This window comes from Nicotiana tabacum, chromosome 3 (assembly GCF_000715075.1).
Source record: "Nicotiana tabacum cultivar K326 chromosome 3, ASM71507v2, whole genome shotgun sequence".
Lineage (NCBI taxonomy): Eukaryota > Viridiplantae > Streptophyta > Magnoliopsida > Solanales > Solanaceae > Nicotiana > Nicotiana tabacum.
This window is the reverse complement of record NC_134082.1, coordinates 65,285,836-65,311,991: the sequence shown is the minus strand read 5'-3', so window position 1 is coordinate 65,311,991 and position 26,156 is coordinate 65,285,836. Positions and strand designations below refer to the sequence as shown.

General features: G+C 35.3%; 2 protein-coding genes and 1 long non-coding RNA gene across 4 annotated transcripts; 2 read left to right on the top strand and 1 right to left on the bottom strand.

The window, feature by feature from the left end:
• Positions 1 to 2,617: 2,617 nt before the first annotated feature.
• Positions 2,618 to 7,878, bottom strand: LOC107778322 (uncharacterized). The gene is made up of 2 exons (XR_001646357.2): positions 7,263 to 7,878; positions 2,618 to 2,857 (listed from the first exon to the last, which is right to left on the bottom strand). It is a non-coding gene; the product is annotated as an uncharacterized LOC107778322 (long non-coding RNA).
• A 6,058-nt stretch (positions 7,879 to 13,936) lies between these two features.
• Positions 13,937 to 22,313, top strand: LOC107778320 (toMV susceptible protein tm-1(GCR26)-like). 2 transcript variants are annotated; one of them, XM_016598556.2, is made up of 10 exons: positions 13,951 to 14,241; positions 15,362 to 16,015; positions 16,818 to 17,024; positions 17,401 to 17,616; positions 17,711 to 17,930; positions 19,102 to 19,349; positions 20,343 to 20,521; positions 20,612 to 20,865; positions 21,490 to 21,683; positions 21,917 to 22,313. In XM_016598556.2, exons 1-9 carry the CDS (start codon positions 14,107 to 14,109, stop codon positions 21,639 to 21,641), a joined length of 2,265 nt encoding a protein of 754 aa, XP_016454042.2. In that variant the 5' UTR covers positions 13,951 to 14,106; the 3' UTR covers positions 21,642 to 21,683; positions 21,917 to 22,313. The 2 variants fall into 2 exon arrangements, with proteins under 2 accessions (XP_016454041.2, XP_016454042.2); XM_016598555.2 differs by lacking the exon at positions 21,917 to 22,313 and having other exon boundaries at positions 13,937 to 14,241; positions 21,490 to 21,866.
• A 529-nt stretch (positions 22,314 to 22,842) lies between these two features.
• On the top strand, positions 22,843 to 24,584 carry LOC107778321 (AAA-ATPase At3g50940-like). The gene is made up of 2 exons (XM_075249511.1): positions 22,843 to 23,992; positions 24,085 to 24,584. Exons 1-2 carry the CDS (start codon positions 22,985 to 22,987, stop codon positions 24,559 to 24,561), a joined length of 1,485 nt encoding a protein of 494 aa, XP_075105612.1. The 5' UTR covers positions 22,843 to 22,984; the 3' UTR covers positions 24,562 to 24,584.
• The last annotated feature ends 1,572 nt before the right edge of the window (positions 24,585 to 26,156 follow it).

Sequence of the window (26,156 nt, the reverse complement as noted above, 5' to 3'; positions counted from 1 at the left end):
CCAAAAATCCAAAAATGACTAAAAGTGGCCGTTTATGCAAAGTCAGCCTTCCGGCGTCCCTTTCGGGAACATTCAGCTATTCTTGCCAAAAACGTCATCACCCGACTTGTTTATGACGAAAATTGAAATTTTGACATTTTTGTAAAGGCGAGGTTGGACCCGATGAGGGTTGCCTACGTATCTCGCACCCTGTGAGAATCAAACCGGCGTAGTTCTGGTAGATAAAACAAACTTCTTTTGAAAACAAGACTCTTTTCATTGGCAAATAAAACTTATAATTTTTCTTTTTTCTTTTTTTTTTCCATTTTCTCAAAAACAAAATCGGCAGAGTTTCGACACTATTTGGACATTGGTTTTTTTCAAAAACAGGCGATTAACTCTCCTTAACCCTCATACTGTTATTTCGCTTTCCTCAAAAAGTCGGTCAGCATGCAAGTCCGAAGCAAATAAATACACAGGTAGCAAGTAAGATGCATCAGGATGGTCATTTCCATTTTTTGGTACCCCTGTCCTAGACAGACCCAACCCCTGTGTTGAGCCTCCAAAGTCAAATGCACGTGATGCAAACAAACGTTCCTACTAGGGATCCGACATGAAGCTGAGTTATTCTAGGTTCATAACCTGGGTATTTATTCTAGACTGTGTACCCTAGTGGACAACTCGAGTCGAGGAGGGGGCTACGTACCGGGAACCAAAAGGCCATCCGGCTTAGTAACTTGTCCGGCCTCTTTCTTATTTTAGGTATTGACACTAACAGAATAGGGAGTCTCGACCAGCAAGCTCCTCCCCGGGGTAAGAAGAGAAGGGTTTTGGCAAAGTTTATATACAGTTCAGATAATATCAAAGCGGTAAAAGCATCATTTAGCACATTAGGCCCAAATATGTAAAAATCAGATAATAAACAAAACCAAATATAACAATTTATCTAAGCTCGAATTCTGAACCCTGAACCAGAGATTCTGGGTTATCTCCCCAGCAGAGTCGCCAGAGCTGTCACACCTCCTTTTTCACCTGCGCCTGCAGGGGCGTAGGGGGAGTTTTTCCAATTAAGGGACAATCGAAACGGGATTTATTATTTAATTCAGAGTCGCCACTTAGGAGATTTATGGTGTCCCAAGTCACCGGTTGAATCCCGAATCGAGGAAAAGATTGACTCTGTATTACAGTCCGCGAACAGAAATCCAAGTAAGGAATTCTGTTAACCCGGGAGAAGGTGTTAGGCATTCCCGAGTTCCGTGGTTCTAGCACGGTCGCTCAACTGTCATATTCGGCTTATTTATCTGATTTTAATACATGTTGAATCCTATGTGCAAATTTTAACTGTTTACCGCTTTTATTATTATTATTTTTACCGAGAATTGCAACATCGTGAAAATACATCTCGAACCACGTCACATCAATGCACCCGTGGTTATTGACACATTTCAACTTTGTTGAGATTTGGATTTGGGTCACATAAATGTGCACCCGAGTTTAAGAAGATAACATTTTTAAATATGCGCCTAAAGCGACTAGCGTATCATTATTTTGAGTAGGGTCGTGAAATTTTGCTAAACGGCCCATCCCGAAATCTAAGTAATTTTTAGCAACACGTATAGAGGGCCCCGTAGCTTGTGTATTTTTGTTTGTCGAGGCTCGTCTCATTCATTATTTTTTAAAAGGAATTTGCAACATCGTGGAAATGCATATCGAACCACGTCACAATCAATGTACCCGTGATTATCGACACATTTCAACTTCGTTGAGACTTGGATTTGGGTCACACAAATATGCACCCGAGTTTAAGAGAGTAAATTATTTAAAGTGCGCCGGAAGTGACTTGCGCGTTATTATCTTTTGGGGAAAACCGTGAAATTCGCTAACGGCTCGCCTCGGAATCTAAGTATTTCAAATATACATTTTGATGAGGGCCCCGTAACTTATGTGTTCTATTTAGCGAGGCTCGTCTCATTTCATTTATAGGTCCTTCCTAAAATGAACTAAGATTTTCTAATTAATTTGTCTCTAAAAATAAGGAAAAATCCTAATCGATTTTGTCAAGGGCCTAAAACAATAATTGTAAACCAAATATGTCTCAGGGCTCAAGGATAAGCCCGAAAAATGTGAATTGGCACAACCAAAAGCCGACCCAACGTAGTCTTTGGCCCAGGCCCATGCGAGTATACAAATAAGGTAAAACTCGGGCCATTCGTTAAAGCGCTAAAGCTCAGATGGCCTGGAATTAGGTTGACCACTAGACCGACGCAGCTTCAGTTGAATCAAATCAAGTACCCATCGAAATTACTGCGTCCTTTTACTCAAATGAACAGAACATGGTTTGAAGATTAGATTATTTTAACTACTGGTCCGTTTTTACTAAAGGTGAAAGAGCAAATTAAGAGGTAGCTTTGAGTTCGACAACAAGATTGCATATCAAGCCTTCAAGGATTAGACTATTGGTCATACACTTCTACCAACGCTAGTTAACACCTATATATTAAGAACTAATCTGCATGATATGAGTTACTGCAATACAATACATGCTCAACTGAACATCAAACTCGATTTCAAATCCAACTGTTTCCGACTTTTCCTTTTAAATATAAATGAACACTAAACTACACATACACCCATTGTACTGAATTGCAGTTAGATAATCACGAATTTGAGTTCGTTTGAAGCAGTTCAAGGCAGTTTATTACAAGCTGTAGATTCAGCCATTCCAAATTACTTAAGCAAACAGTCCTAATTACAATTCAAACCATTACATTCAATTATAAAGAAGATATAGTAGCTACTGAAGTTTTCCAATGAAGTTAGGTTTCCATTTCATTTTATTTCAACCAAACTCTACATGATGTGGAGATTCAACATGTACCTGGATTGGAAAACAGGACAAGAAGAAGGAGAAGTCAGCAGCAGGTAAGCAGCAGACAATATAGCATCAATGGAATTCAGAACAGCTCCAAAAACCAGTTTTAAAACTAGAATAACACTCAACCACAATCCAGAATGAGTTTGTCAACCAACAGCAATACAGACACCCAAAACAGACCAAACTGAGCTCGGATAAGTTCAGAAACAGAATCAATAGACTGCCAAATAGATTCAACAATCAAAAGGGGCAAGACCCAGTGCTTGGAATCTAAATTCTGCCTAGAACTCAATGGAACAGTATCCTTTCTCTTAACTCTCTCTTAGAACTGATTCAAGACTCAAAAATGTTCTCTCGGATTGATTTTTCCTCTCTCTAGGTCTCTCTTCAGATTTTTTCGGATCCCCCCTTTCTATCTAAAAATGACTATATATATAACCCCCCAAAGCAGGCCTGCCCCCCCCACTCTCAAAAGAACTTTAGGCAGAATTTTTAAACTAATTCTGCCCATCATCTCTCAAACCCCACTATATTTTATGTTTTCCCTCTTTTTAATTTATTTGTTCCCCACTAAACTTCTTTTTGTTTATTAATCCCACGCGGGTATGGGCAGCCTATTTTCTATATCAAGTCCTTGTGACCCTCCCCATACCATTATGTTGTGTTCCCCACTAACACATTAGATTAAGGGTTAATTAAGTGTTTTACTGTCAGCCCACTTAGCAAGACCATTTTGCTAAACCTTTAAACCCCAAATTACCCTCCTAAAGCCCCATGAAATTACTGTCCTACCCAATCCCTTTAACCTATACTACATCTTTCATCCATAACCAGTTCAATTCGAACTCAAATGACCATTCAAACTAGAATTTAAATCAGGTCACATGGCATCAACATAAGAACAGTGATTCAGGGAATAAACTAAACATAATTCCATGCTAAACCTAAATACTAACAACACTGTAAATACATTAAATGAAAACACTGAATTCATATACAAAGTGATGGGCGATCACAGATAACATACTTCGAACTAACAGTAATAGCAAGCAATTACGGGAATAGCTACAGTTTATACAAAACTTACTAATTCTGACTGATTCGAATCATTCAGGAAAACAAAAGAAGGAACAAAATACAGAGTAAGCACAAAATATTCGAATTTAAACAAAAAAAATAAGAAAGGGGTAGAGGGATGAATTTATTGAACAAAAAGAAAATAAACGGGGCCTGGGTTCGAAGCTCCGATGCCTTTTGGACTTGGGGCCAAGACGGACCCTAGTCGAGTGTTCCTGAATGGAGAACACATTCGACTAAGGTCCGTTTTGACCTCAGTCTCTGAACTAGCTTTAGATCACCACTCTGAGACTTTTGATTCGAGGCTTTTCGGTGTGATTCGACGCAAACTAAGGGTGGTTTGGGAACGAGGGAGGTCAGGGGGTGGCAGGGTGTGAGTTTGGTGGTATTTGAACGGATTAAGGTTTGGGTTGATTCCTTTGATCTGAGATTCGAGGAGCTCGGGGGTGATTCGAAGAAAACTGAGCATGGGACTGGAACGAGGAAGTCTTGGGGAAGCTGTGGTGTGAATTTGGAGGCTATTGGACGAGATAGGGTTCCGGCCAGATTTTTTATCTAACATTCGAGGTACACGACTGGGATTTGAGGGATAAGAGTTAGGGATCCGGAATGGGGAGGTCGAGGGAAATCAGTGGTGAGAAGATAGGGTCGTTTGGACCACCGGAACCGCCGTGAGGCGATTTTCGGTGGGCGGAGCACGGTGGTTGAAGGCGGCAGATATGTTTGGTCTCTGAAGCTCAGAGACGAAGAGGTGAGAGGGGGTATGGCTTTGGGGGCGTGAGGTAAGGGATTGGACTTATATACGGAGGGGGTGTTTTAATCCTGGCCATTGGATCAAGCACGATCAATGGTCAGGATCAAGGAGATTAACCCATACGGCGTCGTTTGGTTTAAGTAGGGGGTCGGTTTGAACCGGGTAACGGGTCAGGCTTGGTCCTTGGATGTGGGCATTGATCTGTGACTATTGGATATGGCTTGATTGGATGGCTGAGATTTTTTGCCATTGAGACGACGTAGCTTGGTACCTATACTACGTCGTTTCACCATCCTATGAGAGGAGCTGCCTGGACCGGGTTTGGGGTGAAATTTGGGCCCGATTTTTTGGTCCAAAATAATGGCCCAATCCGATTTCACTCTTTTCTTTTTCCCTTTCATTTTCTTTTAATTCCTAAAAACCCCAAAATTCCTAAATTAAATTGTAAAACCAAGATCATTTTAAAAAGATATTAATTAACCCTTAACAACAATTAACACACAAGATCAAATATTGATTAAAATAAAAATCACACAATTAAACAATAAAAATGACAAAAACTACCAAAATTCATATTTTTTTGTGATTTTTCCATTTTGTAAAACAAACTTGATTGTTTAATTAATTCCTAAATTGTAAAATTAAATCCTAAATGCTCATGCAATACATATTTTTGTATTTTTCTTAATTAAAGTAGAAATAAACATGCACAGACAAAAATACAAATAAATCACAAACAACACAAAACCATTCTATTTTTGAATTTTTGGGAGTAGTTTTCATAGGGCAAAAATCACGTGCTCACAATAATGATCTCTCCTCTTTCTCACTTTTACTTCACAATTCACTTCACAACTCGAGCCAATGCTCTAAAGGTTCAATTACCCCTTATACTTTCACAATTCGTTATACAACTTGAGCCAATGCTCCTCAATGTTCATAGGTCACAATTTCTTCCACAAACTCTACACAACAATTAGAAACCATCACCAAGGCATGAAAGATGTCACACCTACTTTTTTACCTACACCCCTGAGAAGGTGGTATAAATAAAGGAGTTTTTCCAATTAAAGGACAATCGAAACGGGATTTATTGTTAAAAGAGTCGCCACTTGGGAGATTTATGGTGTCCCAAGTCACCGATTGAATCCCGATAAGCTTGACTTTGTTTAACAGACCGCGAACCAGAAATTCGAGTAAGAAATTCTGTTAATCCGGGAGAAGGTGTTAGGCATTCCCGAGTTCCGTGGTTCTAGCACGGTCGCTCAACTGTTATATTCGGCTTAATTATCTGGTGAATCACTTGTTTTAAACCTACATGCATTTTTAAACATTTTACCCGCTTTTAATATTTTTAGGAAAATTCAAAGTTATTTAAAACACATCGTAAGCCACGCTACATGAAATGCACCCGCGGTTCACGACACATTTTATTTAACCTTATTGGAAATTGGAGTCGGGTCACATGAAATGTGCACCCGAGCCCGATACCTAAAACATGTGAAAAATACTTAATTGCTAATGGGCTAACGCCTTCTCCACTTCTCATGGCCCAACACAATATGATTCAAACAATCCACACAAATGATGGCAATGAAACATCTAACAGATGGGTATCCAAAATCATGTAATGTTGGTAACAAACAAACAATCAGACAAACTAAGAAAAGGGCAGAAAGAAAAGATAAAGAAGTGTGAATTTAAAGATGATAAGAGCCAACTAAAGCTTAACTAACCAGCCTCATTCAAACTCACCTTTTACTTTGAAACCTCATGTCTGATCCCAAATAACCCTCTTGGCTTTATTTCCTTTCATCTTCACGTTCAGTCACATATAAATAGCATGCACATATTGAACTAACTAATATATCTTTAACTCTCAGAGGCAAAACTTGATGAGAAAAAGCACATTCTCCAAATAACAATGAGAGCAGTGAAACAACTTCTTCAAACTAGTATATACTATCTTAATGGAGCAGGCAGGGGAGTAGATCACAAAGGATAAATCCAAACCATAGAGGTAACAGGTCTTGCCCCAAAGAAAATTGATGCACATCTTGACGGAGAAATTTGAACTTAAATATATTCAATTATCCTAAGAACTCAACATGTGTACCAAGCCGATTTAAAGAACACACAATAGACCAAAATTTGATTAGAACTTTCACCTTAGTGATAAACTAATAGACATGATGTTTATTTTCAAGAAAATTTAAACATTCAACACGCGAGCTAAAACATTCGACAAAGTAACTCTTAGAATGCAGAAACTAAAATGAATTCGAATATGGAGCAAGGATGCAAACTAGCGCATGTTACCACAAACTAACAGGAACAGATTGATCGCAGTATCAATAAGCCAAAGATGAACGGATCTAGTCCGAAAACTTAACTATAACCTAAACGCTTCAGTTTTTCAATTTCTCACATTCAAAGCACATCAAACAGCAAGATAGCACATCGGATAACAAGAACAGATCGACGGATATTTTCAAGCGCAAATCGCAACTGAAAGCTAACTTCAAACTAAACCTCTACTAAAATTTGATCAAATATGAGAAGAAGGAAGAACTGCACCTGAAGATCGAAGTTTCAATTCCTCTAAGTATTCAGCAATTACACAAATAAAATCAACACCGCAGCCACGACAGAAACTCTAAACAAATGGACGCTTAGACGGAATCTCAAACCAACGACTGGCATCAATCCTCGAACCTCAGTTAAACTCCATAGCGGAAGGAACAAAAAAAAGGAACCACAACATCTCGTTCAGGACTCTCTCTATCCCGTCACTCTTTTCTTCATTTGTGACTGTATGTGCACATTTTATGACAGTAGCTTAAGTTGAAGCAGCAGTGGGCGATAGCTGGGAGGCGATGGGAGAGGAGTCAACGGCTGTTGATGTTACAGAAGATGGAGATGGCGTCTTCAAGGTTCTGGTTTTGTTTTGGGTGTCAAAGCTGAAGAGAAGCTCTCGTTGCTTCTCTGTTTCATATAGTCTCTGTTAAGAAGAAGCCATGGATTTTGGGTCTCTGTGTTTAGAACCTGAAGAAGAAGCAGAACGGGAGGGTTTTTTTTGGTTCAGCGGCGCTGCCTCTCAGGTCGTCGTGAAGACGACGAAGACGAGAGGATGGAGTCTGTCAAAGCAGTGCAGCCTTTTTCGTTTCAACCCTTTTTTTAGCCTTCTCCGTTATCTCCTGTTCATTTCCGTTCTTTTTTGTTTTATAGTCTAGGTTTTTTTATAGGGTTTTAGGTTATGGGGTATGGGCCTAGGAATTATGGGCTTGGCAATTGTGGGCTAGGTCCAAAATTAGGCCTAAAGATGGGTTGCTCGAGCCCAAGCTCTATTCTTTCGCTGCGAACGAGATTAAAAATACGGTCTCATTAATTAATTAATCCTACTATTCAAATAATTATTAAAATAAAACTAACCATTAAAACAAATCTATTTTTGGTATTTTCAAACATCATATTAAAATAAAAATATGATACTATTGTTGTATATATATTTTTTAAGATTGAAAATGACTACAAAACACTAATGAACCTATTTTTGTGATTTTTTGTTTTCTTGCAATAAAATTAAAGTAAAAGAGTCAAAATTACTTAAAATATCTATATTATGCCTAAATTAAATATTTTACGCTAATATATGAAAAATATTGGGGAGGGTCAAAAATCACATGTCTACAAAAGATACAACGAATTCATGACAATCACAATATAGGACTCACAGGCATGCTAGACACCAACGTATAAATACTCGTTACCATGCATATACGTCGTACTCAACAATTACCACATAGCAAATAGGACTCGACTCATAATCCCTCAAGCTAAGGTTAAACCAAACACTTACCTCGATGCCACGAACACAATTCATGTTTCAATTATAGCTTTACCCCTTGATTCCACCACCAATTCGCCCGTATCTAGTCACAAGTTACTTAATTACATCAATAAATGCTAAATGAATCAATTCGAATGCATGAAAATGAATTTCTCAAAATTTTACCCAAAAAGTCAAAAATTGCCCCGGGCCCACATGGTCAAAACCCGAGGTTCGAACCAAAAACCCGATTACACATTCCCCCAAGAATCCAAATATATAATTTATTTTGAAATCAGACCTCAAATTGAGGTCCAAATCCCCAATATTTAAAAAACCTAGGTTCTACCCAAAACACTCGATTTCCCCCATAAAAATCATTGATTTTGAGTTGAAATCATGTGAAAAGATATTAATGATTGAAGGGAATAATTTAAAATTAACTTACAATCGATTTGGAAGAAGAGTTGTTCTTGAAAAATCGCCCTAGGGAGTTTGTATTTTGAAAAGATGTGAAAATGGGTTAAACATTCGTCTGAGTATAAAAGGTGCAGGTTGCAGATGTAGGAAATGCGAATAGGGGTTCGCAATTGCGAACTCCGACCTCTTCTAAGTTGGGAATTGCGAAGGGGGGCCTCGCATTTGCGAGCTGGGAATTGCGAACCAAGCATCGCAAATGCGATCACATGCCAAATTGGGAAGTTTCGCATTTGCGAAGATAGTTTCGCATTTGCGAGATGGAGTTGGTCTGGGCTTCTTTCGCAATTGCTACAAGCCGCTCGCATTTGCGATATCGCATTTGCGAGCCATGCTTCGCAAATGCGAAGCCTGCAGACCTACTATGCACAGCTGAAAAATCTGCAATTTTCTAAGTCCAAAATACACCCTGTGGCCTATCCAAAACTCACCCGAACTCTCAGGGCTCCAAACCAAACATGCACACCAACCTAAAACATCATACGGACTCGCTCGTGCATTCAAATCATGAAAATAACATCAACAACTATGAATTTAGCATCAAAATCATGAAATTTTCTCAAGAACTTCAAATTTCAAATTTTCTCAAAAATGATCTGATTCACGTCGTTTCAAGTCCGTTCCTTACCAAACTTCACAGAATTATCTTAAATCATATATAAGACCTGTATCGGGCACCGGAACTAAAATACGGGCCTGATACTATCAAGTTTTAATCAAAATTCATTTCCAAACCTCATAATAATTTCAAAATATAATTTTCTTTAAAAATTTATTTCTCTGGCTTGGGACCTCATAATTTGATTATGGGCATACGCCCAAGTTCCATATTTTCCTACGGACCCTTCGGGACTGTCAAATTACGGGTCCCGGTCTGTTTACCCAAAATGTTGACCGAAGTCAAATTAATTTATTTTATAGTCAAAATTTATTATTTTTCACAGATTTTCACAAAATGGCTTTTCGGCTACACGCTTGGTCTGTGCAAGCAAATCGAGATAATATTGAAAGAGGTTTTTAAGGCCTCAGAACGCAGAATTCACTTTTAAAACAAGTTATGATCCTTTTGGGTCATCGCAATATTATATTAGAATGAGTGTGGTAAAAATAGATATTAAATTCAAACGGGATAATAAAAATTCACATGACAATGTAATAATATTAGGTATTGAATAATATAAAATCAATAATAAAGAATAAATAGAAAAAAACTAAGATTTTTTATCATAGGAAAAAGTGTAAAACTTATATAAATTTGAGATGAGAAAGTTTTTTATATTATGATAAGAAAAGTCATAATATAAGTCCACATAACTCAAGTCTAATAGTAAAATCAAAAACTAAAAATATTGAACAATAAAAATAAATTAGAGATAATATAAGGACATTTATAAATCATAAGTTTAGAAAATAAAATAAAGTAAATATACAATACTTAAAAATATTATTAAATTTTAAATAATTTAAAAATTTTGAACAATATTTTAAAACAAAATAAATATTTATTTTATAATTAAAAAATTATATATTTATATTAAAGGAAAGTAGTTGAGAATGATATTAAATAAAGTTACGAGTTAGTGAAAATCCACATAAAACGTAATAAGACTATATATTAGATTAAAAAAATAGGAATATTATGTTAACTTATTAGAAATTTACTATTAGAATTGAAAAGAAAAGACTATTTGAATTTGAGATTAGAAAGTTCTTAAAACTATGCTGCAAATGCTCAAATTATGAATAATACTACGAAATTGAAGTCTTATTTATGAAAAATAAAACAATAATAAAAAATAAAATTTTAAATTATAAAATAAATTTCTAATATAGGTAATTTTACAAAAATTAAATTTGTATCTTAAAACTAAAAAAGAAAAAAAACTTATGTAAAGAAGTAAAATGACGGTGAAAATATTACTACAACATTAAGATATAATATGTTCAAACAATTAAGAAAATATTTTTCTATGATTAATATCTGAATCGAGTGCAGTTAGTTTGAGTTTGAATGCATAGCATAATTATTTGAAAATGCGGTCCAGTTTAGAAAATAAAATGATAAGAATTATTTGAGTGATGAGATTTTTTTTTGAAAATATTACATACAGGATTAAAATGACAATAAAAATATTATTACAATATTTAAAAATAATGTGATCAAAAAATTAATAATTTTTTTTCTATGAATAAATAAATTTTTAAAAATACAAAATAAATTTCTAATATTGGTAACATTAATAACAAAAATTAAAATTAAATTTTATCTTATAGCTAAAAAGGAAGAAAATTTTAACTACATCTAATACAAAATTAATTATAGAGAACTCAATATATTTGGAACATGATAATCAAATAACTTATGTATTAATATTTTAGACTTATGATTAATATCTGAATCTAGTGCAGTTAGTTTGAATTTGAATGCATAACATAATTTTTTGAAAATATGGTCCAGTTTAGAAAATAAAATGTTAAGAATTATTTGATTTTGAGATGAATTTTTTTTTAAAAAAAATATTACATAAAGAATTAAAATGATAGTAAAAATATTATTACAATATTTAGAAATAATGTGTTCATAAAATTAAGAATACTTTTTTCTATGATTAAATAAATTTTTAAAAATACAAAATAAATTTCTAATATTGGTAATCTTAATAATGAAAATTAAAATTAAATTTTATCTTATAGCTAAAAAGAAAGAAAATTTAACTGCATCTAATACAAAATTAATTATAACAGAATTCAATACATTTGGAATATGATAATCAAATAATTTATGTATTAATATTTTAGACTAATTAAAAGTTACCATTTAAAATAAAATATGACATTATTTTGGTTATAAGTAAAATATTAATATAAAACTAATTAACATTTATAGTAGGGAAGAGAATGTATATTAAAAAGAAAATAGAGGTAGTGTGAGGATACTTATACTTTAAATTAATTTTAATATATATAAAATCAATTAATTAAATTATATTTAAAAATATTACTGACAAATTTAAATGATTAAAATATTATGAATAAGAGAATAAAAGCATAAAAATATATCAAATTTCGAGAATAAAACATTTATTTTTATCACATACTATTAAAAGGATAATAAGCAAGACATTAATTTAATCATAAGCTAACAAAAAATTATATGATAGTATGATAATATGAAATATTAAATAATATAATAACTATAAGAAAAGAACAAAAAAAAGAATTTACGTAAAAATGATGTGATGAATAAGACATATTTGACTCCCTGATAAAAATAAAGTGATTGTAAGAATTTTGTTAAAATAATATGATCTAATGTGCTCGAACAAGACATATCACAATATGACATGTTTAGTATTCTTTAATATCGACAACGGAACGAAATGCAAGTACTAAAATCAAGGGATTAGGTTGCTACAAATATATGTTAAAAAGATTGGTTGTCTACTACGAGATTTGATCAATAATTTCATATCCTGCTTCATAATTAAATTCTCATATTATATAATTTTTATTTGAGAGATATATATTTTAAGGTTATTTGTACATGATTCAAACAACATACATTGCAATTTGAAATGATTTGTCCGCGCATTGCGCGGGTACTAATACTAGTTTATTATTAAGGAGGTAAGATATGCAGTTTGATAATATTTTTTTAGAAGTTATAATTTGTAATTGTTTGAAATTTAAGACGTAATAGTTGATTTATTAGTAACTTTTAACATTAATGCATTATTTATATTTGTAAAACCTGCTAGATATTTTATTTTCTATGAGTTTCTTTAATTTTTTTCAGTTTTCTTGAACTTTGAATGTATTTTTTATATTTTTTGTGTTATAATATTATATTATTAATTTATAAATTAAAAAATTTAAAGATCCGTAAGACTTACGCCTCATGTCTCGAGGCTTACGCCTCGCCCTGTATCAAGTAAAACGCCCCGCCTCATGCCCCTGCCTTTTAAAACACTGGGTGAAACTAGAGGCGGAGCATTCTATTTCTTCGAAAATAATTAATAATTTGTACATATTCAATAAATTTTTGAAGATAAATATATAGTTTGGACCAAAGCTACTGGTTCCGTCGAACCCGCGTCCAAAGCTCTAGCTCCACCCCTAGGTGAAACGAGAAAGAAGCTGAGTTTGTTTGCACAAGTACGTTGAATTATACAATAATTTCAAAACCTATTGTTGCTCTGTTTCATACTTTCTCCGTTCAATTTGTTTGAACCTTTTCGGATTGACTTATTTTCGATGTGAACTTGGACATAAAAATTCTTTAAATATTTTTGAAATAAATGTTACACATTTAAAAACTGCATAATAAGTACCATAAGTCACAATAGTTAACAATTTAAAATATTTTAAAACTTTTTGCATAAAATATGATCAAAGAAAATCTTATTTGACTCTCAAATAGTAAGATATTCATTTTTTTTTTTTTTGAAATAAAGGGAGTATTAATTTAAGTGTGATTAGTTCTAAAGTAGAAGTAACTTCCATTTTAGTCGAGGCAAAATAAAAATAGAGATAACTTTTAGTTCAATACAAATTATTTTGAAGTTGAAATTTGATTATAGAAGAAACAAATTTAAAATATTGAAGTTATTATTTGCGAAGTTGGAATTTGATTATAAAATTTTAGATGTTGAGTGAATACCTGAAGTAATAGTTTGAAAATATATTTGAAGTGAAGTATTTCGAATCTTCAATTTTTGTGCACGGATTTTTTATTTTCACGTAAAGTAAATGTCCAAACACACAACTTTCACAATTTTTGTTCTATCTCAACTTAAAAAAGTTTTTTCTTCTTCAAATTCAACTCAAATATTGCCCAAACGTTATACTCCCATTTGTTTGGGCGTTATATTGTTATTTTAAGAACATATGGGTACAAAATAGATCTTCAAAAGATTTGTGTATCTTGCTTTAAATTTCCAAATTTACCCCTCAACAACAACACTCAGCACTCCCAGCTGCTGCCAGATGATCTTTCATCATCGAAAGTTAACAACTCCCGAATCTGCTCTTTCACCATACTCAGAGAGATAAATTGCTGAAATTGACTTTAAAATCTCAAATTTTAACTCGAATTATAGCAACTGATTGAAGAAAATGGTAACTACAGAGAGAAATTCTCTACAAGTTTACTGTGTTGGAACAGCTGATACTAAGCTCGACGAGCTCCGTTTCCTTGCCGAATCAGTTCGATCCAGTCTTAAATGCTTCTCCATTAACTCTTCTTTCAAGGTTCGTTGCCTTATTGAATGTTATTTCAAAATGCTATTTGCTAGTAAACTTTTGTCATGTAATTGAATTCGTACCTTCGTATCTACTAGACTACTACTAAATTATCAAGCGTATCTGATAAATGAGATGTTTAAGATCCTTCGGCGTTGCCGCCTTGAGATTAAGGGTAAGTTTGTGTCTGTGTATGTATAAAAATATTTACACAGACAAAATCTCCTGATAACTATGGCTAGATCTCTTGATAAGTATTAAATGATAATATGTTAAGAATGGTAACTAACTTGCTATCACACCTTAACAACTTGTTTGGATAGTTGTTACATGTCGTTTCATAATGTATCATATCGGATTGTATTATATTGTAATGTATCATTTGTTGAATACAATGTTTGGATAAATTGTATCTTTTGCCGTTATTTCATGATGTCACGTACCAGTAATATGAAGAATAAACTTGCAGTATTACAAAGAAAAATTATGGTACGGGGTAGAATTATTATATAAAAAGGTAGGGTAAAGGATTATTTAATAATAATAAAGGGTAAGGTGAGAAAAAAAGATAAGGAAACGACGCGACCACACCGAATCGGTCGTTACATAAAGTGGCACTTTTCGTCGTTACATGATGACAGATTTAACGATACGATAAAGTAAAATTTAAGTAACAATTAAAACAAATATTGTAGTTAAAGTAACAATACGATACAATACAATATGTAACAACCATCCAAACAAGCTGATAGTGTAAAGGAATCTTTACGCTCTCACTGGATATAATCCAAATTCTTCAAGTTACACAGCTGATGAGTGTGAAAATAATTTCTACATGTGTCAGTGTAGTTTAACCTGTTTTAGCACAATAATTATCCTTTCTTAAGTTACCAATCCACACTTACTATAGACAGTTACATGTACTTCTCTTTTCAGAACTTGAGGTGCAAAAATTCTTTACACTGTTAGTATATAAAATTAAACCCTTATAGTTCATAAAAGTAACCTAGAAACTGTGATGTGCAAAAGTATGCATTGGGTTATTTTTATTAGTGGAATATTTTGTTGTCCCACGTTTTGACTTCCCTTGACCAAAATTAACCTTATGCTTATACATGGTACTGTATAGGTAGGAGTGACAGTAGTTGATGTTTCAACCAGCCCGAAGGAGACGGATAGTTGTGCTGATTTTCATTTTGTACCAAGGAAGGATGTGCTGTCATGCTATGTGCCAGGCGGAGAATCTGTGGTCCAGCTTCCAGATGATAGAGGCCAAGCTATTGCAATCATGACTAAAGCTCTTGAAAGTTTCCTAAGGAAAGCTCATAATGACCAGATTCTTGCTGGAGTTATTGGCCTTGGGGGTAGTGGAGGAACATCTTTACTGTCATCTGCCTTCCGATCGATTCCAATTGGGATCCCAAAAGTTATAATATCGACGGTTGCCAGTGGTCAAACTGAATCTTATATTGGAACATCAGATTTGGTATTGTTCCCTTCTGTTGTAGATATTTGTGGGATTAACAATGTTAGTAAGGTTGTTCTGTCTAATGGGGGTGCAGCATTTGCTGGAATGGTGATTGGAAGTCTTGAAAGATCAAAAGAGTGTAGCATCGGTAATGAAAAGTTTACAGTTGGTGTAACTATGTTTGGGGTTACAACTCCTTGTGTTAATGCTGTCAAAGAAAGATTAGTCAAAGAAGGATATGAAACTTTGGTTTTCCATGCCACGGGTGTGGGGGGCAGGGCCATGGAGGATCTTGTTAGAGGAGGTTTTATACAGGTAATCCTGTTTCTCTATCACCACTCATGGTTTCAGTGGTATATAAGTAGGGAAGGGTATTGATATTTCCTATTTTCCCTTATAATGAACTCTTAAATCCTAAAATTGAAACTTATGCGGACAAATAAATCCCTTTTTACCTAACAATCCTAAAAAGTACTAAATTCTATTAATATCATATAAGTAATATTTTGTTTCAAACCCTTATTCCACTATTGGACCATTGGACATCTTATAATGTAAAAATACCATCTGAATTAATCATAATAAAAAATAATTATATAAGTAAGAGCAATGATCATACTAATGGTAACAATAATGAGAAGCTAAGCATTTTTGGTTATTCATTCTCTTGTGCGGTCATATATTTCTTTGAATGGTTAACATTTATTCAATTGGTCATACATCTTATTCATAATTAACTGAGAAAGAGTGCTATTTGAATATATTATAATGCTATAGCAATTAGGAACTATAAGGAAAGAGTATGAAAAGTAGGATTTATTGGTCTCTAAACTTTTATTAGGATTACAGTCAATCACGAAGGAAAATATCACTCATTTGCCTTGTGCATTGTCTTAGATGATATAAAAGTGCGGCCTCATTAGTTCATTGCAATTGATCATTTCAAACTAGGGGTAGAACCAAGGTAATTCTTTTCGAAGAAGGTAGAGACTTGCAGTTTGTTCGCTGAAATGGCTTGCCAAACCTGTTACTAATGTCTCTGCAAAAAATTACGGAAGTATTATATAATCTCTTTCTGGAACACGATTAATATCCATTTGTTGTTATCTTATTTTAGGGTGTATTGGATATTACGACAACTGAGGTTGCAGATTACATAGTTGGAGGTGTTATGGCATGTGATAGTTCCCGATTTGATGCAATAATAGAGAAGAAGATTCCTTTGGTTCTGAGTGTGGGAGCTTTGGATATGGTGAATTTTGGTCCCAAAACTACCATACCTCCCGACTTTCAGCAAAGGAAGATTCATGAACATAATGAGCAGGTGATTCATCTTTTGTTTTGCTCATTGTTTGTCTGTAAAAGAATTCCTTAAGATATTGAACAGTAGCATTATCTAAAAAGTTAATGTTGGAACACCAACCATTCACAGTTTGACAGTTATGCATTGTGCAACAAATTAGTGTTGTTTGATATCATCTTGCACAACTTAGAACAAGTAGGCCGCTAAACATTCTAAAAGTATCTCAGGACGTCATGCTTTTGTTGCCATCAAGAGACATTCTGCCAGACTCTTGAAAATTTATTGTATTGTGTCTAGACTGCACAATTAATCATATGGGTTTAAATCTGATAAACTATCAAAAAAAATATTTGAGGTGTGCCGCTTGAAAATATTTAACAGAATGCTTATTTTCCAGGTTTCCCTAATGCGTACTACAGTAGGTGAAAATAAGAAATTTGCTGCATTTATAGCAGAAAAGTTGGGCAAGGCATCATCAAGTGTATGTGTTTGCTTGCCAGAGAAAGGTGTCTCTGCATTGGATGCACCAGGGAAAGCCTTTTATAATCCTGAGGCAACTAGTTGTCTTACGCATGAGCTACAGGTGCTTCTTAAAAATAGGGAACACTGTCAGGTACCACAATTATTTATAAGGAAGAGGATTCTTATGATGTTACATTCCACTGCTAAACTCAACTCAGATCATTGAAATATTTGTTCATTGATAGGTTAAGATCTTTCCTTACCATATCAATGATGTGGAGTTTGCAAATGCTTTAGTTGATTCGTTCTTGGAAATATCTTCCAAATCTAGACATGTTCAATATCAGCCAGCCGAGTCTGAATCTATACAAGACAATCAGAAAGATAATGCTGTTCTTCAGAAATATTCCCCACACAATGGAAAAGCATTTTCTAACCTCAACGACTTTCCAAATGCAAAACCAGGTGATGATTCTTCCTAAATATCAAGGCTGATAGTTTCCATCACAATGTCATGGCAAATAGAGCTGCTTGAAAATTACTGAACAGCTTCCACTAACTGATTACTGCTTGTGAATCCAGGTTTCTTTCTATTAATTTATTTACCAGTTCCCACAGAAGCGTTGGGTTGTTCGCATTATTTTCTAGGATTAAGAAAAAGACATTTCGTCTTGTCTTTTCCAAAGCTCACGCACTCCTATCCTTGACCCGAATTTGGATTTAAGATGATAAGTGGAATAACTTGGCACTTATGTCAACCTTAGCTTGCCACAGAAACCAATAAAGTGAAAGATAACTAGAGAGTATGCTTTATACTTTTGTTAGCCTGAAATATGATTGATTTTTGTCTCAAGAATTATTTGCTTACTGTTGAAGAGTCCACATCGGTTGGTGAAGGGATGGGTGGTCTCTTTATATGGTTTGGGCAATCCTCGCCTCTTGAGCTAGCTTTTGTGGTAGAGTTAGGCCAAAGGTCCATTTTCTTATCATGGTATTGGTAGTAAAGCAAGACTGATTCCACTTCTTGGTTTCCTGATGTTGGATCCCAATATTATATTGTCCACGTTCCAGATGTCTAGTCCTAGGCGTGTGAGGGGGTATAGAAGCATCCCACATTGGTTGGTGAAGGGATGTATATTCTCTTTATATCGCTCGGGCAATCCTCACCTCTTGAGCTTGCTTTTGGGGTTGAGTTTAGTCCAAGGTCCATTTTCTTTATCACCTATCATAGTTTACTGGTTATGCGCTGGCTTGAAATGCCATATAATGGATTCTTTTCCTTCGTTGTCATCATCTATGTTGCTCGAACTCTCCAAAAATGTTGTTAGATGCGTGTCGGATCCTCCAAAAATAGTGTATTTTTGGAGGATCAGACACGGGTATGGCAGCATCTTGAGGAGCCCGCGCAACATAGTATTTTTGGAGGATCCGACACGGGTATGGCAGCATCTTGAGGAGCCCGCGCAACATAGGTCATCATAATCATCTCTCTAATACAATTATGTGAATGTCTTTGAAATGGAATATGCTGACTCATCAACGGGGAAATGAATCTCACAGATCTGAGTCAATGCTTTTTCTTTTCTTCTTTTAATTTGGGTGAGGATTTGATGAAAGCCTAATCTTCCTTGAGCAGAAACTTTGCAGAAAAGAATTGCGGTACTGCAGAAGTTGAAAGATCAAATAAGTAAGGGCAAACCCATTATTGGGGCTGGTGCGGGTACAGGTATTTCTGCGAAGTTTGAGGAAGTTGGTGGTGTAGATTTGATTGTCTTGTACAACTCGGGGCGCTTTAGGATGGCAGGAAGGGGATCCTTAGCTGGTCTATTGCCTTTTGCTGATGCAAATGCCATTGTACTTGAGATGGCCAATGAAGTATTGCCTGTAAGTCCTAATTATTGTCTACTTCTTTAATTCTTCTGAAAACCTTATAGGCTTTTAGGCTCAGCTTCATCAATCTTCTATTGTTTAATTTTAGCTCACATTGGATTTGAACATGAATTTACTGTTCAAGTTAAATACAACCTGCTGTCTAGCAAGTTCATGTTTGATTCAAAGGCTTAACAAATTGATAAAACCCTCCACGTGACTCAACATGAGCAAAGCACTAACTACGAGTGAAGACTGAAGATCACTATACCAAGACAGCCCTGCTCTCAACACAGTCTAAAAAATTAACTTCCAGTTGACACCCATAATCAGACACATTAAAGCTGATCCATGTCATATCTATGTTTCTTGTCAGTACCTCTTTCTTGGATTAGAAATCTCTGTGTTTTCTCAAAAAGATTGCTCTCAGGAAATCCCTGCCAAATTTGCAGTAAGCTTGGACACATCACTCTGGTGGTTGGTTAGAGATGAAAAAGAATGTAGATAGAATTGGTTCATACTTCAATCCAATTTTGTGCTTTCAACAGTTTCTGTATTGTCAGTTTCAGTCCGACCTTAGTCATAATCTAATTACACAGTTGGACTGCTAACACTTACTGAATTAGATCAAAAGCTATGTAGTTGAGATGTCCACTTACATCTTTGGAATATCCGAGGTTTACTTTTATTGTGTAGAAGAATGACTAACCCTACAGAACCGCTTTTCTGGCTGGGTATCTATTAATTGTGACCTTTACTTGCTGCATTTCTCATAGGATAAAAGAAAACCTCACCAGTCCAGGCATCGAACTAATTTTTTTTTTACATTCTTTATAATTGCAAAGGTGGATTACAGCAGATAACATAATTGTTCATCATGTATATATATCTTTTCTTATTATTTTTCTTGCAAATAATAACCATGATTGAGGTTTCTTTCTCCTTCCTCAGATATATTCTTACCTTCCAGAATGGTGGCTTAGTTTCTATCAATGTTGAAATCTTCAGGTGGTTAAGGAAGTGCCAGTTCTGGCTGGAGTTTGTGCTACTGATCCTTTCCGCAGGATGGATAACTTCCTGAAGCAGTTGGAATCTGTTGGGTTCTGTGGGGTGCAAAACTTTCCAACTGTTGGTCTATTTGACGGTAACTTCAGACAAAATTTGGAAGAGACTGGAATGGGTTATGGGTATGTCTCAGTAGATATGTTTTAGTCAGACTTAGCTTATGCCCTTCCTTCAAATTGTAACAATATCATGATTCCTTACTATTTATTCAGCTTGGAGGTTGAGATGATTGCAACAGCTCACAGGATGGGCCTTTTGACAACCCCATATGCTTTCTGCCCGGATGAAGCCGTTGCTATGGCAGAAGCTGGTGCTGACATCATAGTGGCCCATATGGGGCTCACAACATCTGGTTCAATTGGTGCAAAAACAGCTGTCTCATTGGAGGAAAGTGTAACCTGTGTCCAAGCTATTGCGGATGCTACTCATAGGATAAATCCTGATGCTATTGTGCTCTGCCATGGAGGTAAATCCAGGAACCCTAAAGTAACTAAAAGATTCTAAGGCAAATCCAGGAACCCTAAAATATTTCCTATGCACATATTTCTGGCTATCTTATGTTTGTGCTAGTAGACATTTTTTGTTCTTGGAGGTATACTTGAGGTTAAGTTTTTGGTACTTCTTTACATTTGTGTTTATCTAAGTCCTAAAACTGCTCTCTTTTCTTTTTCTCTTTTTTTCCCCTATCATTCTTCAAAGGCTTGGTATATATTGTAGTAGAATATCCGTAGCATTTCTTTTCTAACATAAAGTATTTGCTAGTCACTAGACTAGAATTATTACTACCATTTTGTAATTCCAGCATTTTACTTGACATCTTAATGTTGTTCAAAAGGTATAATGGTGTTCTTTCTCAAGGCAATCCGGGAGGTCTAATTTGGTATAGAATTCTAAGCTTTCAAACAAATACTAGTTGTCAAATTTTACAATTATCTAGGGTTCTGGGTAGGATTAACATCGTTGGAAGTAGATTTTATGTTTGACAACTTTTTGTATCATCAGTTCTTGAGTCTTTATTGCAACGGCACATTCTTTTCTTCTCCTTCTGATTTATCTAGTCGCTACTGAAGAATCTTTCCATTACTTACAGGCCCTATATCTGGCCCTAAGGAAGCAGCATATGTACTGAAGAGAACCAAAGGAGTTCATGGATTTTATGGCGCTTCAAGCATGGAGAGACTACCAGTTGAGCAAGCTATAACTGCTACCATCCAGCAGTACAAATCTATTTCGATGGAGTGAGATGCAATGGGTTTAGGTGCTTTATAAATTCGAGACCTATATGTATGATCTTCATCTCTTTCCTTATATATTAGTCTTGGTCCTCTAAGCTCTTGAATGTTCAAAGAATTTTGTAGCTTGAGCCTGAAATTTATGACGCGAATCACATGCAAATATTTCTTCTTTTGTCAAAGATGTTGAGTTTTAATAAGCTGATGAAGCATTCATCTGTTTTTTAGACATTCATATAATTACAACTGACGGCAAATTATTTTTCTTTCTTTCCAACGTATTAGTCTTCGGAGACAGGGAAGTATGCATAGAGTTACCCTGAGTCTGTCCTGGGCTTCTCTGTATTTAAGCAGCAACTTGGCACACGATGGCACTGCATCCACAGTTGTTGTCTGTCCTGAATCTTTAGATTTAACAAATTATCCATGATCTACTCTCATCGTCAACCTTTTCATTGGCTGGATACGAATCCCTCTGCAGCATAGACTGCATGAAGTTCTCTTGATGGTCGTTTCCCTTGAGCGATTGGATATTGTTGTCTTGAAGGTCTCCATTCGCCTCTTCTGTGCCTGGGCATAGTGCTTTATATGCTGTAATATATATCTGAAGTTGAAGATAAGCATACTCCACAAGGAATACTAATTATTATCCCTCTTTCAATAATAATTTATACTTTGAGTATTAGTTTGTTTTTATGGTGGATAGAAATTCTCCTAGATGTTGCAACACATGTTCTGCATGCAGTAGTCAACTCTACCTTTGCGGCCAGATATAATCTGGTACCTGATGGTGCCTGGATTTGATAGAAGGCAGTTGAACTGCACTGCAGTTTCTCATTATCGGTAATATAATATTTAAGTCAAGTTTAGCATCTTAAATTCCATACCGTGTATGAAATATGACAAATGGAGGACTACTTCTACCCAAGGCACCTGTCATGTTTTCTTACGTTGACTTTTCCTCGGAAGTTATGTCTATAATCGTTGATTTGAGTTGAAATGGAAACTTTCCCCGTTAAAGAAGTTGGAAGGAAGCTAGACGTGCTGATGTGAGTGGCTGGATAAATAGAATCTTCATCTCGACTCTGCATTTTCTTAAAAAAAATTCTGGTTCCAAAAGTCTTTCCACTCCTTTTTCTTTACACGTTTTTATTACTATAAATTTAGCACTTACCCTTTAGCCATTGCTTGCATTCTAGCATCCAATCAAACCGTCTCGCATCACCTGTCCCACCCCGTTCCTTTCAGAGAAGTCAGAAAGTGGTGTTATACTTTTCTGATACCCTCTATTACTGCAAATAGCAAAATCTTGAATACCCACAACCACAAAACGACGAGTCCCTCTTAAAGAACATGTCTTCTTCTGCAGAATCGAAAATGGTACTGGCCAAGACCGTTTTATCCACAATAGGCTCTGTTGCTGCAACAGCTATGGTGGTTCGAACAGTAGTCAATGAATTCCTTCCTCCAGAATTGCATGAATATTTCTTCTTTGGCCTCAAAAACATCTTCAGCAGGTTCTCAAATCAGCTAACAATGGTAATAGATGAATTTGATGGCTTGGTCAACAATGACATCTATGAAGCAGCCGAAATGTACTTGGGAAACAAGCTGTCACCCAACACCCGTCGAGTCAAAATCAGCAAGCCTGAGAAGGAGAAACATATCAACTTAACCATGGAACGCGATGAGGAGGTGACAGATGTTTATAATGGGCAGAAATTCAAGTGGGTTTGGCTCTGTAGACGAGTAGAGTCTAGAGACTTTTATAATCCCAGAGACCTGAATTCCACTCAAAGATCTGAGGTGAGAACCTTTGAGCTCACGTTTCACAAGAAAAACAAGGACCTTGTTCTTAATACTTACTTGCCTTACATTATAAGAGAAGCAAAGCTGCAGAAACTTGAGAGAAGGGCAATCAAGATTCACACTGTGGATCATGAAAACATGTATGACTCGCAGTCAATGAATCTTGATCATCCGGCAACTTTTGAGACTCTAGCAATGGACTCAGAACTGAAAGACAAAATTTTGAAGGATTTAGACAGATTTGTGAAGAGAAAAGATTATTATAGGAAAGTGGGGAAGGCGTGGAAAAGAGGGTACTTGCTGTATGGCCCTCCAGGGACTGGAAAATCAAGTTTGATCGCCGCCATGGCTAATTATTTGAGCTTTGATATATATGATCTGGAGTTGACTGAGCTGATGAGGAACTCTGATTTAAGACGGTTGCTTGTGGCCACGGCTAACAAGTCCATCTTGGTGGTGGAGGACATTGACTGTACCATTGATTTGCAAAATAATTTGGCTAATCGAGCAAATGATTCTCCTTCAAACAGTTCTAATCAGCAAGAAAGCAAGGCAAGTCTCTTTGATTTTAACTTGTATTTTCTTGTCTTACTTTAAAAGTATTCCGATTCACTTAGATTTCCATATTTTATTGTTCATTGCAGGTGACATTATCTGGTTTGTTGAATTTTATTGATGGATTATGGTCGAGCTGTGGTGATGAAAGAATCATAATTTTCACAACAAATCACATAGAAAAACTCGACCCTGCATTGTTAAGGCCTGGTAGAATGGACATGCACATTCATATGTCATATTGCACCCCCTGTGGCTTCAGGCTTCTTGCTGCTAATTACCTGGGCATTACAGAGAACAAATTGTTCAAAATAATTGAGGAACTGATAGAAACTGCGATGGTGACACCGGCCGAAGTGGCGGAGCAACTATTGAAGGAAGATGAGATTGAGATTTCACTTAATGGTTTAATTAATTTTCTTCACGTAAAGATTAAAGAAAAGGAAGATGCCATGTTTAAGAAAGTAGAGGCAAAACTAGTTGAAACGAATGAGAAGAAGGAAAGTGATGAAAAAGAAACTGAAGAAAGCTTAGAAGAAAAAAGATTACCAAACGAGGAAAGTTAAAGCCAAAAAGAGAGTTTGCTGAACCTAACATGGCATTGTTATTAGGGAATTTGTGTATTCACCGAAATTGCTCAATTTCACCCAACCCTACACTTTTGCCAAAAAAAAATGCACTCTCATATTTGTTCATTTCTCAAAACAAAAAAATCGACCTATACATATACATACATGCACATATCCAAATAATTCAACATATTTTTGTTGCTACCAGACACAAGGAAACACATACACTCAAGGGGCTGGATAGAGTTCAATTTTGGAAAATGACATCGTATAGCCGTTTCGAAAATAATAGTAAAAAATATATATATTTTGTATATAAGTATATTTCTATTTTATTATATATTACCTTTACCGAATATTAATAATTTCGGCCGCAAGTTAAAAGTGATTTTTTAGTTACTTGTACCCAATTTTTAAACAACTTCAACCTCTTTCTCGTCCTCATTCTCCTCATTCGTTTTGTGTTTCCTCTGAGAAGGTTTAAATGAGCCCAAGCAGAGAGATAGAAATTAGGGACCCTTGAAGTTTTCTGATTAGAATCCAATATTGCACAAATAAGCTGAAGTTTTTGTATCGTTAAATAATAGCACAAGCACATATTCCAGAACCATATTCTCGTCCCAAATTATCTTGAATATACACTAGTACTGTCACTGCACCAAGTGATCCCACATTAATGAAGAAAAAGAACCGGTTGAAGAATTTTATCATCTGTCCTCTTTCTTTCTTGTCAGTTTCGTCGAAATGGTTGGTACTGTGATGACTTTATACCCAGCAATCCGAGAGCTCACCTATCAAATGTATAGTCACAGTTCTTTATCGGAGTTCCCATTTTTTAGTGCATTTTTGTCGTATAAATGCAGTGTAGTTACCATTAACCATCTTCTTATTGTCCTCAGTTTGATGCTTTACTAGAAATTAAAAAACTTCAGCTTATATAGTGCTGAAGTTTTTACAAATGAACTAAATAACTTCAGCATCTCTGCTGAAGTTTTTGAAAAAGCTTATCCAGGACACAAAAACTTCAGCTTATTTAGTGCTGAAGTTTTTATAAATGTACTAAATAACTTGAGCATCTTCTGCTGAAGTTTTTGAAAAAGCTTAATGACAAAACTAATGAATCCAGGACAAAAAAACTTTAGCTTATTTAGTGCAATTACAAACAAAAACTTCAGCTACTATGCTTAAGTTCAACAATTACAAACAAAAACTTCAGCACACTTGCTACTTCAGGCCCCTCTACTAGAATGCTGAAGTTTTGCTTGATTGCCTTTGCTACTTCAGCCTCGTATGCTGAAGTTACGCGAAAAAGCGGGTACACTTGCAATTTTTTTTGTAAAGCGGGCACAAGTTAAAACGTGACAAAAAAAAACGAGTATAAATGCAAATCCCCCGGTCCAAGTCGGTAGAAGGCCCCGGGCCAACCTGGGGCTGGCTAGACCCAAATAAGAATAAACTTCCCCAAAAAATAATTATTTTAATTTTACATATTTTACTTTTTTTCAATTAGTCAATTTGTAAGATTTAAGAAGGTAAGTTTTCATTATTCAGATTTTCAAATCTACCAGAAAAGAAAGGACAGATAAATTAGC

Bases quoted from the DNA above. Each gene is read 5' to 3' on its own strand.
- LOC107778320 (XM_016598556.2), top strand. From the start codon at position 14,107: ATGGTAACTACAGAGAGAAATTCTCTACAAGTTTACTGTGTTGGAACA. The intron at 14,242-15,361 runs GTTCGTTGCCTT...GGTACTGTATAG, and splicing joins CCATTAACTCTTCTTTCAAG to GTAGGAGTGACAGTAGTTGA. The intron at 20,522-20,611 runs GTATGTCTCAGT...CTATTTATTCAG, and splicing joins GAGACTGGAATGGGTTATGG to CTTGGAGGTTGAGATGATTG.
- LOC107778321 (XM_075249511.1), top strand. From the start codon at position 22,985: ATGTCTTCTTCTGCAGAATCGAAAATGGTACTGGCCAAGACCGTTTTA. The intron at 23,993-24,084 runs GCAAGTCTCTTT...TGTTCATTGCAG, and splicing joins CTAATCAGCAAGAAAGCAAG to GTGACATTATCTGGTTTGTT.